This window comes from Anopheles aquasalis, chromosome 2, assembly GCF_943734665.1.
Source record: "Anopheles aquasalis chromosome 2, idAnoAquaMG_Q_19, whole genome shotgun sequence".
Lineage (NCBI taxonomy): Eukaryota > Metazoa > Arthropoda > Insecta > Diptera > Culicidae > Anopheles > Anopheles aquasalis.
In genome coordinates, this window is record NC_064877.1 from 79,898,147 (window position 1) to 79,910,646 (window position 12,500).

General features: G+C 51.4%; 1 protein-coding gene across 3 annotated transcripts in view; it reads right to left on the reverse strand.

Moving 5' to 3' along the window:
- The window catches only part of LOC126581795 (sodium/potassium/calcium exchanger Nckx30C), a 60,142-nt gene extending 49,053 nt beyond the window's left edge, over positions 1–11,089 (reverse strand). For all 3 annotated transcript variants that reach the window (XM_050245680.1, XM_050245679.1, XM_050245678.1), the window contains exon 1: positions 8,899–11,089. In XM_050245680.1, coding sequence (XP_050101637.1) covers positions 8,899–9,739 — 841 coding nt within the window. In that variant the 5' untranslated portion in view covers positions 9,740–11,089. The remainder of the gene's footprint in view (positions 1–8,898) is intronic.
- Positions 11,090–12,500: the final 1,411 nt, after the last annotated feature.

Sequence of the window (12,500 nt, forward strand, 5' to 3'; positions counted from 1 at the left end):
TCAAAATGCTTCCAAAAAATGAGAAATTGAAAATTCCACAAAATAACGACAGACTTATTTGGGAAAGCTCCTCATCCTTCTATCAAAAAGAATATCTCAGGTTACAATGGACATGGCAAAAAGAATGCACATTACTTTTTACACAATTTTCTCCAAATACCGATAAAATATTCTTGAAATTGTGTAGTTTAATATAGTATTCCGACAAAACGATAAAACTGAATGCTTTCGTCACAAAAAATTCTCAAAAATGAACCATGTTTTGACCCCTTAAAACATTTAGCCAAGTTTGCATCGTAAAGCGAGAGCAATGAGTCCTGAGAAGTCCACCAGCGTTGACCCACAAGAAGAAGACCACTCGCCCGGAGCGTGTTTCACACTTCATCAGCGAGCATTAATGTGATTCGATGAGCACAACGATGCACGTTCACGATGCTTGCCCGGGGATTAGGCACGACCACAACACAAACCACCACCAGCACCACCACTGTCATAATTGGTCATAAAATTTATCTAATCAAACTCCAAACGTTCAGCAACCGGGTGGTGTCGGCGGTGACCAACGTCGCAGTTCGCGATCTGCGTGCGAGTGTAATATCGTAATGGAATCCACGGACGGACAGGACGATGCTCTGGCATGCCGCCCTCGTAAGCCAACATAATTCACGATAATAAGGGGATTCCCTTCCAGTCCCGACATTGGTGGTGGCTGCGGTGGGTTTCATTAGCAGCAGTGGCCACCCTCCGATGAACAATTGTCTCGCAACAAAAGCATCGCGACGCACTTTCTGGTCGCACTGCTGGGCCAAGGTCCAAAACAATTCCCCCCAAAAACCCCAGGAACGAAGCAATGGCGAAGCAATTCAATCTTTGGACTTATCCTATTTAACCCTCGCCATCGGAGAGGGTCGTCGGAAATTTATGAATCCGTCCGTTCGGTCGCTTGGTCGCTTGGTCGGTCGCTCGTTCGGCCAGACCAGCATCTTACGAGAAAACTCACTCCGGTTTCCTTTGAAGCTCCAAACGACTTCCTTTCGGTCCGATCGTCTTGAGAGGAACCGATTTTGCCCTGGCACGAACTAGCGACCCGCATGAATCGCATCCCCTTGTGTGCTTGTGCGCTTGTGTGTCTGTCGTCTTTCTCTCCCTCCGTTGCCCGTAATCTGTCCTTTGGAATCTCCCGCGAGACCACCGTTTAACTCCAAGAGCCGCCCGATCATTAAGGGGATGGCGAACGGTGCCCGTTGCGCCGGTTAGCAAATGAGCAATCTATCTAAAGACACCGTTGGGGGTGCGTTGGGACAGCTTTATGAAAAGCCCATCGTGTCCGCCATCCACCGCACCGGAATCACACTTTCGAATTTATGGGGGCCTCAAACCCTCGCTCTCCTCCTCCTTCTCCTCGGTTTGTTCGTTGAGCGCGCGCGTCCCGGGGAAAGGTCGCGTGAATGTTAATGTTGGCCACGCGCTACACCAAAAAGGGGGGGTCACTATCGAGGACATGTGTCGGTGGATGTCACCGGAAGAGGAGCCTTGAATCGACCCGAAATACAGAACTGAAAACGATGACGCACTCGCTCGCTCGCTGGCGTCCGCTTAGTGGAATTAGATTGGCCTGGAGCGTACCGAGCGAGCGAGCGGTGCTCCTGTTCGCTCGAGATAGCGGCCACCATGCGGTTCGCATGTTTATATCGCGCATAAAATGATAATTTCAGCGGGCCCCTCCCTCCAACCCTCCCACTAAGCAGATGTTGAGAAACAGCGCACCGCACCGTACCGAAATGGAACCGAAAGCCGATGAATCGCAGATAGGGCATTGCGGTCCATAGCGCTCCGTTAACCCGCTCCTCGCTTTTGCCTATTTCGTGACCTCGGGCACTTGCTTTCCTTTTGGGCAGCGTCTTCAGCGTTAAGAAGCTATTACGAATGTTGGTTTGTATGCGCACGCCTGCCCGTCCCGTCCCGTTTGTTTCTATTCTTTCCCGGCACAGTTCCAGCTCGGGCTCTACCACCCACTCTGTGGCCTGATTTCTTGTGGCGCACTGCACTGTTTCGTTGGCTGAACGCAGCAGCAGCAGGAGCGCCAGTTTCCCCGAAATCACTTGACCCATTTCGAATTCCGAATGGAATGGTTACAGTCAGCAAGCCAACCAAAGGCACGGCGCAGTCATTTTCATTTGTATTTCTAGAACCTTTTTTTTTGTTTGTTTCGGTTTCCCGTGCTTTCCGTGGCCAGCGCTGCGGTGTCTGGAGCTTCATTACTGTGCCACAGCATGGTCCATTCCGCGTGCACGATGTGCACGCTCACCTCCTGGCGCGACCGCGATCATTCGCGAGATTGAAATCTCGGTGCAAACTGGCCAGCACAAATTGGAGTATAAGCACTACAGGCCAGCACACATACGCGGGGCTAGAACTAGATGGACCGCATCGATGATTACGCCTCGCGAGAGAGAGAGAGAGAGAGAGGTGTCTAATGCGCTCTACTCACGGGAACCTCATTTCGAGGAGCCGAATCATTCCAAACCAGTTCGTCCTTCGCTGCTTTTGGGATTCCCGGGACCGTATGTCAGCGTCCATTGCCACCGTCGTCGTCGGGGCTTTTCGATTGTTTGCTTATCGATAATTGGAATATTTTGTTCGTTCGTTCGTTGTGGATGGGCCCCTTTTTGAGGGAACGCGAGGAGAACCTTCTTCGGACGACAGAAAAAGGGGTTCCCCGTTCGTTCTGTTTGGATAAGGGACCCCCCGGAGAGAGATAAGATTCTCATTTACCTTTTGTTGATTGAAGTATACATATTCTTTCTATTTATAGATATATTCTGCCAACGACATGCCCCTTTGTTCCGATGGTTTTTAAGATGCCAACCAATTAGATCGAATCAAAACCATCCTTGGTCACTGTGTGCGCATTTATCGACACTACTACACTCGTCCTCTCGTTCTGTCTCTCCACGTCGTAGCGTTGGTGATCTGGTGTTTGTTATCGTAGATTGATGTTTGTTTTGATACTTACACCCATCATTATTCATGACTTCTTCCAACCTCCGGCTCCCATTCGCCTGCCGATCGTTGCCACGAAAGGCCAACCGACATGCGTCCAACAGCAGACCGAACGGACTGTCTTGTGTCGTGGTATCGTGTTGGCATGATTGAAACAAGCCCGAAAGCCAGAAAGCCAAAGCACAACACCCAGTCGTTTGATGCCGCTTCCGCAGTCCCCGAAGAAAGAGGAGAAGCAGCAGATGGTGAAGTGGCGTAATCAAAGTGGTTTGAAAAATCTAAAACAATCCAATGCCATCCGGTAGCACGAACAGAAGCAGCACCAGCCATCATCTTGGCCAGTCCGTCAGGGAGGAGGAAGCGTACGAGAATCGAGCCGCATCAGTTCGAGTCGTAACTTTGCCGGAATTGATTGGAAAACATTAGAGGAAACAAATTTTGCTCGTTTTTCCCGCGTTCGCTTTGGTGCCATCATCGTCGTCGTGGTGCTGGATGGTGCGGATGCTGGGTTGTGGTGGAAAAGGAAAACAAACAATCCACCGTACAATGTTTTCGAAGATATTACTTTCACCGAGCGAGCGAGCGACCGAGCAACCGAACTGCCGTCGATCTTGCGTCGGTCCACAGCTTCAGCCTCACTCATGGCCACCGAGTGGTGATGCTTCCGAGATCACAAGGCTCCCCCTTGCCCCCCTCCCCCCTTTGGGGATACATATTTCGAAACATAACTTACAACTCCTTGCCAGCAGCTCTGGGAAAAAAAGGAGGGGAAAATCGAAACAAGACCTCTCGAGGAGCCTGGGTGCGTAGTGAAAAACCTTTTCCGGCGTGACAAAAGTGGTCGCGCGGATGGGAAACGGAAGGAACTCGTTGTTATGGAATGGTCTTGAGTTGTACTGGGCCAGCAGCTATCGTGCCAGCATGAGCATCATCATCATTCGTCGTCGTCGTCGTAGTTGTCGTGTTCGTCGTTGACCGAAATCATTTTTGATGGTGCTGGGCATTATGCTCCACCGTATGGAAAGCTATGTTTGCAAGGGAAAGCATAAAAAGCACATGGCCACACAACCGTCAGCCATTTCTCAGTGCGCACGGCCTTGGCGTAACATGGGAACCACGAGGAAACTTTGGTGGCCTGCTGGCCACTGTCGAAAGGACGCTGTAAGCTTTTATGGGTAGCAGCATATTTGCATAAGTCAATACACGGCAGCAACGGCTGTCCGTACAGTAATGCCATTCAAGAGAGCGCGGTACCTACCACTTGTCCGTGGACGTGTACGAGAACAGGATCGGTGGAGCATTGATTTTCCTGCTACTGTTACTGTCTTTGTGGGTGTTCCATGTGTACATGTGTGGTGTGTATCAGATTTGTGGTCATAAAAAACAGGAAAGATCTCCTTGTTTCTGTGCCATTGTGGTCGCAAGGAGTGTCTCTGATTGGTTAATTTCAGGTCGACCAAACAAAAAAAAAAACTACCGGAACGCGATATTCGACTTATTGTGAAAGATTAGAAACTATAATTGAATAAGAAAAACACTCACTCTCACAGTCTTGAATTCTTATCACCAATTATAGACACATACATTACAATACATTGACAATCAAGGGCAACAGCAATTCTAGCTGCTTCCGGCCAGCAAAAAGCCTACTCGGAACGAAGCGTTACGGTTACAGTATTTTGAAAATAAAACAAAAACTCATTATACAACGGTGCGAGCATCGAAGCAGCCCATTTCGATGGTAGCTCTTTAACGCCTCCGGCTTGATTTGATTTGCCCTCCGGTACGGCCACGGCTCGAGAACGTTTGTAATGATCATCATTTACTTCCCCCCCAACCCCGACCCCGGGGGCCACATCCACCTTTTACGCCGCGGCGCGTTCATTTTCGTTGCGATGGTCCACGATTTATGGCGCTGGGCTAGGGGTGCGCGCTCGAGCTCCCGAAGACGAGACTTTGACATTTACATTCCAGTGCGCAAGGTAATAACACGATCGCCCCCTTCAACGCTGTCCCGCCTGTCCGGTCGCTCGCTCGTGATGGTCGATGCGCAAAACGTCCGGAACTTTGGGTACAGCCCGGGCTTGGTTTTCGTATTAACCCAGGGTTCCCCGGTGTTCGGTGTTCGGTGGTTTAATGCGGTACGCTCACGCTGCACTGCAACGTCCGTTTGAGGTGTACATCCACGGCACCACCTCGTCCGTCCGTGTCAGCGTCATACATAATGGAACGTAATGCTGGCTTCGTTACAACATTAGCACCTTGGCACCTTGGTGTGCCTTGGCGAGCGTGCCTTGAAGCCACGGCCAACACCTTCCAACGGTCCAGCGAGAACGGTATCGGAACGGAATCAGATTAATAAAATTCTTCGCTATCGATTTTCCATCCCCACGTTTAAGGTCTTTCGAGGCTCACTACCCTCCAGAGAACACCCACACCACCACTACCTCTTTCTTCACCACACCACACTGGCCAGCGTAAGGTGGAAGTTTGAATGTTTTTCCTGCTCGCTGTACACCACCGTACACCGTGTACGGTAACGGTAATCGACTTTTATGATCACCGGACTCCCCCCAGAAGTATGTTGTAGCAGAGAGTTTGTAATATGGTCAATAGTAGCATCGAGGTCGATTTGGTTGTGCGAAAAATCTACTTCCCTTCCTTACGCGATATGCCCGACCAACGAACCGACGGATCCGGAGCGTAAAGTTCGCCGAATCGAATCGAATGAAGCTCCAGTTCCAAGGAAAAAGGCGTGCAAAGTCGTTTCCCTAGTCGCTCTTCAGCACAGCACCAGACATGCGAGGAAAGGTTCACTCCAACTGAACCGAGAAATGAAATAGTTTTAATGAGTTTAAATGCTTTTGACGTCGTTGCTCTAATTCATATCTCCTACCCCCAGCTATGGTTGCGAGCTTTCAGTGGAGCAGCCTGGAAAAATCTCGCCTCTACCGTTTACCGAGCTGCTTTTCATAAATGCAAGTTTGTTGCTAAACTCGGCCAAACATCATTCATCTCCCTTCAACTATCCAATCGGTTGGTGACTGAATTTCGAGCGAATTTTGCTCCAAACTCGGTGTTTGCTCGGTTGCACTTTCGTGCTTTCAATTCCCCGTGACTGCACTCCAAAATGAGGGGGGGGGGGGGAAATATTTTCCCGGAAAACATCAACAACTTGCCAATGCTTGGGAGTAAATTATGGAAGAGAAGCATTGAAAGTTTTTTTTTTTACAAACTAAACAGCAATAGTTTTAGCATCTGCTTTCCCCCAGTTAATGGTTCTCTGAGTTGTTATTCTTTTCTTTCGCAGATCAACATTTAACCGGCACAATATTCCTCTTTGCATGTTCGTGGCCAACGACAGAAAGAAAGAAATGAAACAACCAAACAAACAGCTTTCCCTGAGCGTTTCGCCTCCCTAGCGACCCTCTGAGACGTAAGAGATCCGTCGACTGGTTATAATCCAACGGAAATACTCCGGTATTGTTATATAACTCTCAACGATGCTGCAAATGTTGATGATAAACACTTGGCACCCCCAGGAACAGCACTCCGGGGTCCAACTGCTGCCGTTACTATGCATCTCTACATCACACCCATTAGACCGGCCAGTGGACCATGACGAGACGAGCTGTTAAACTATTTGCTGACATTCTATTTTACCACGAGAGAGAGAATAAATAAAAAAAAACCGTCTGCAACGCACCGCACCGAGATCGCGAATTGCGCTTCATTAAAACCGGAAAACCTGCTGCTCACGTCTGCACTGTATTGAAATCGCTCAGCGAGTAATGAACGAACGTGAAGTGCACCGTAGCGCAAACGAATCCCGTGCTAAGCACTAATGAGGTAAAAGAAAAGGCTAGAAGAGAGCAATTAGCGCCCGGTAACGCAACGAAGTGTGATAAATGTGGGTCAGCACATTACTATTCGCTAACATTGTTGTGCGTTTTTTTTCCCCGCTCTAGAAGTTCATTCCTCTTTCCTGACATCCGGAGAGCGCCATTCCATTTATCAACCGGCAATCAAACCAACGGTGAAGCAGCGCCCTGCGACAAAAAGTGCGATTGATGAGCACAAATTGTCTTCATAATTTCGCTGCCACGGTCACGGCGGTGTCCTAGCTTGGTTGGTTGCAACCATTAACCATTCACGGCAGGAGCGAGCTCCGGTAATCAGCACGAGCACGTGTTACCCAATGCAGACAGGAGCAGCAAAGGCTCTCTCTCTCTCTCTCTCTGACGCGCGTTTTGGTCTCTTTTCTAGCTCGAACACCTCGTTTTTCCTGTGCTACTATCACGTGCAGTACCGATGGCTGGTGAGAGAGCGAGCGAATGTCCGCTACGCTCAGCCCAAAAAAAAACAGAGAGAACGAACGAGGTAATGTACCTCGTAGGGTCTCGCGTTGGACACAACTTTTCCTGTTACCTTTACGAACCTTACCTAGGCCAAGGGAGCCAAGCAATTTCTCGAAAAAAAAAGAAACTCACTCCTCGCACGAACGAGACGTAAAGCAAGATATCGGAGTCCGTTCTCTCTCTCTCTCTCTCGGCGCGGAAAAATATCCTTCTGATACCCTTCGGTGCCTTCCATCGGTGGCTGCAATTTTGTTGCTGTCTTCTTAATTCCTCCTCTGGCTCTCCCTCTAGTCTCGCCTCGCATTGAGGCGCGTTTGTTAATCGATAACGTCCCTAACGACCGAGCTCACTCGCCTTCCAATGTCGACGCGCGACGCTGACGGTGACGACAACAAACAGACGGCTCCCTCAAGGTGTCCCTCGGGTATGAGGGACGTGAGCTGGACAAAGTCTCATAGTTTGACCCCCAGCAAACCCTCCAGTGTACCCTCGGAACGAAAGCGAATCGCGTATCGCGATGGTGATGGCCGTGGGACGGAAAGTTGCTCCAACAAACCGTTATCACACAGCAAGGTTCATATCAGTAGCGTACTAGTGTGTGGCCTTGAAAAAAAGGACCGTTTCCCACTGATAGCCCTAGCCTAGAGTCATTACCTAGAGCCCAATCCACCGACCATGCGCCTCCATCGTCGTGCGTTGTGCGTGGAAACGACTGAAAAAAAAAACACCTCGCCCCCAACCATATCGCATTTTCCCAGTTGTTTGCCCTCGTGGTGTTACATAATCATCGCTTTTGACTCCACCGAGCCAACCAGCGAGCCAGCCTGCGAGCGAAGAAGTATTTGCTTTGGAAATAAAATAAACATTCCAGTACAAATACGTTTAGCACTGGAATGGGGGAGGGGGTTGGTGGGGTACCATCCCAAAGCACCCGTGTTCCAACGGTCCCTCACGCACACACACACACACACACACACACATTGGGTGTATGTTTGTGTTGGTGTAGATGTTGTTTCAAGATGCGATAGAAAAGAAATGGATTTTCAAATGTTTTCTAATGCACGATTACGGTTCTTTTTCGGACACCTTCTAGCGGGCCCTGCGAGGGAGAGTGTGTGTCCTTTGACCTCTAGCAGCTAGGGACTGCGGCCTGAAGAGGGTGGTGCTCTATTAATGTGGAAAAGCAGTTCTTGTTAGCTGTTAAAGGTTTTGTTGCTGCCGCTTACTACAAAACAGTACGTCTATCGATTAACCAAAGTTATCCTTAAACTCTGCGAGTCTCTCTCTCTTGCGCTCTCTCTCTCTCTCTCTCTCTCTCCTACCCTCTCTCTTAGTAGCATTCCCAAGAGGCAGCGGGAGCAGAGGTTGCAAACATTAAAATTCAAAGCGAGCGCCGAGCGAAGGTCCTTAACTTCCCCTTTGGATCCCTCGATTCCAGATTCGGGTTTTGCTACTCCCCCACACACATATACTTCTCTCTCGTTCTCTCTCTCTCTCTCTCTCTCTCTCTCTCACTCTCTGTGTAGGTTCTATTTACCATTTGCTAGCTGCAGCAGTGTCGTCCCGTTGGAGTTTTGGTCGTAGTAGAGTGGATCCGTGAAGGACTCGGCCCTGGCGGACGGGGCCACCGGCATTAGCATGGTGGTGAGCCCGAGCCCGAGCACGACGAGCGGCAGCAACCGATTCCGGCGGCTCCCGTTCAGGATGCGGACGACGGCATGGTGCAGCTCCTGGCCACCCCACGGTCGACCGTTGGTGGCGGTGCCGGTGGTTCGTGTGACCCCCTCCGATCGCACTTCCGGGCCAATGGCACCCGGCTGGTTGGTGTTGTTGCTGTTGCTGCCTCTGTTGTTGTTGTTGTTGTTGTAGCAGCTTGTTGTAGTGTTGTTGGTGGTCAGTGCGGCCGTATTAATCGTGCTAACCGTACCGGTCGCACAGGCAAGCACCATTGACGGTGTCGTGTGCCCAGACTGTGCCTGTGTCTTACGCCTTTTCGCTCGCGTTCCACCGGAAGTCACCTGACTAGTGGTAGTGGCTAGGTGCGACCGTGGCGCCCTGTGACGGTTCCCCGGACTGGTGCAGGGACTGTCGCAGGAGCTGTCGCTGGAACCGTTCAGTGCCGCAACCGCTCCACCACGCAGCATGGTGCTGGTATTGTTATTATCGTTAGTAGTAGTAGTAGTAGTAGTAGTAGTAGTAGGAGAAGTGGTAGTACTAGTAGTAGAGAGAGTATTGGTGGCTGCTAACGCTACAGCTCCGGTTGTTGATTTTCGGTTTCGGCGACCTGGCTGCGGTTGAGACATCGCCGATCCGCTCGACGACGACGACCACGGTGGTAGTGCCGACGACAGTAGTGAGAGCTGAGGTGATGGCTTCATTGCGTCCTCTTTTTTTTTTCGACGGAAACGGGAATCCTTTTTCCAAAAAAAAAAAAAAAAGGAACGCCAACTCCTATCAAGCGCCGTGAGGTGAGGACATGCTGCACCACCACTTTCCTTTTCGACCCCCTTCTTCCTTCCCTTAGCTGTTCAAACCAACTTTTCTGTTCTGACGGACACTACAATCGCTTTTTCGCTGCCACAAGTTTCTCGATGATCGACGAGGGCTCTACAAGGGTTGGCTAGAACTTGGGGGGGGGGGGGACCGAGAGAAGGGTTCGGAGGGACACGGGGACACAGGTTGCTGGAGAGAAGGGAGAGAAGGCACGGTCTACGCCTTCACACCGACCGAGTCCCGCTCGCTAGCACCAGACATGATCCTGGGCTCTGACTCTGGGCTTTTTTTTCCTATCCCGCTCGCTACTCCTCGCTAGTAGCGCCTAGCGACCTAGTACACGGCCCGGGAAACCATCCTAACCACAGCTAGAGCCATCACGCACACACACGCGGACACACGCGCGCGCACACACTTGGACAACGCACACACTGGCGTCGACGACGACGACGACAACGGAACGACGGAGGAGCATCCCTTGGCACACTATCACCTTGGCTGCATTCCTGCTGCTGCTGCTACTTCTGCTGCTTAGGTTGTCGTTCACCTTACTCTCTTTCACCCCACCCACTGGAACCGGAACTGGTTTTCACGCACGCACACAGACACACACCCGCACTTAACGTTGTTTGCTGTTGGAGCACCACCACCTTTTCGGCTCCAGACTTATGCCGCAGCTGGCTGGCTGGCTGGCTGGCAGGCTGGTGCTCTAGCTGGCAAGGACCCAGCAGGAGAAAAACCCCCCCCGGGAACACACTCACGCACACGTACACACCAACGCACACTTGGCAGCCGCGTCCAGAGGCACCGAGAGGGAGAGATTTACGGGGATCACGAGGTCTTCACTTCACTTCTCGTGGGGGGCCACATCCCAAACACTGATTAGGTCTGCCCCGGGGGCGACGTTGGCCGCTCCTCCTCTTCTCCGGAAGGGTGGTGTTTGTTTCACGCAAAGGCCCACGGCGTTGGCGTGGGCGACCGGGCGTCCGTGCAGAGTGGCGCGTGAAGATCCGGGAGTCTGTGGCGTGCTGTTGGTGGGCCTTCCTTTGGGGTGTGCAGTTTTTGGGTGCCCCTGTGTCGTGAATGCTCCCTGTCAGTGCTGCTGCTTCCGATGCTTCCGCTGCTACTGCTGCTGTTGTTATTGTTTTACTCAAACCGTACTAGGCATAGTTTATGTACAGAGAGAGAGCCCGCGCAAGAGGGAGAGCGAGAGAGCGAGAATTGTGTGTGTGTTTTTTTTTCGGTGTGTATGAGAGAGTGAGAGAGAGCGAGAGTGGGACTGAAAACCGCGGAGGTACTGTTATCGCAGTGGACGCGCACGAACTAACCGAGCGACGCGAGTGCACGGAATGGATTCCGGCCAGGATGTGGCCGCTGTGTGCTAAGCGAAAGCTTCTCGGGTTCTCGCAAGGCGCTCGCACATTCGCTTCCGACGCCGGAGCCGGAGCCGGAACAGTCACCGATCGTGTCGCCTAGGAGCGAGTGTCGCCTCCAAGGTATCTCACTCATACTCAGACACAGATCAGTGTGTTTTCGGAAAATTTTATCGATAAAAGCTCTCAGAGGTGGGTGGTTTTGCTTGCGGGTCCTTGGATGGTACACTCCAGATCCTGTTCCCAAGGCACAACTGAGCACCAGATAGTGAGTCTCGTAGCCCTCTAGTTGTCTGTGTGTGACATTTGGCCAGTTTTTTGGCCCTTGGCCGACTGGAGACCGAAGAACCGGCCGAACCGAGGATACTACCGTGGACACTCGTCCGGTTGCAAAAGCCAGCAGGTTCGCGAGAACCTCAATCCTTGCGAGGGTTCTCACTCGTACGCTCAAACCATTCATTCAGGTCGCGGTCCGGTTCGGGACGACCGGGGGTTTTCCGGTCGCGTCGCGCGATCGCGTACGCACGCGAAGAGCCGAAGACCAACCAGCACACAGCCGGACCGCCATGTGATGTTCCGTTCCATAAATTATGAGCGGTTGTACGCTACCCACACTCTCTCCCTCTCTCTCTCTCTCTCTCTCTCTTAAGGTCTCTCTATCACTCTTTCTCTCTAGTTGCAAACAGCAAACAATCCGTGTCGCTCTATTAATCGAGGAATTTGTAGAGAATCGATCCACTTCAGGCCGCAAAGAATTTCGGATCAACCCAAAAATATTTATTTCAAGTATTCGAATACGATCCTAGCAGCCAATGCCAGCCGCAGCAAGCATGGACCTCGTTCAATTCACTCCTTCAAAGATTCCAGCCAGCCTTCTCACCGTTGTTGCCTACTGCGATGCCGATGTCAGCTGGTGCTGCGCAAGCTCTCCAAAGGTCCTGCTCAAGCTCATGCCGAGTGAGTGCCCGGCCGTGTCGTTATCCTGCCGTCGTAGCTGTGCGTGCTGCAACGGCACACGACGACACTTACACTACGCTCACGAGTCCCCTTCTAGCGCAATCTGGAGCAGCGGGAGCTAGGGCAAGCCGACCCAAATAGGAGTAGGACCGATTGGCAATGGCTCCAAATATCGTTCGATGAGCGGGATGGTGGGCAGGGCCAAACGCGCGAGAGAGAGAGAGAGAGAGAGAGAGAGAGAGAGAGAGAGAGAGAGAAACGGGATCCAGAACACGATAACTCGAATTGCTGTAGGATAGAAAAAGGCTTTCTGGTT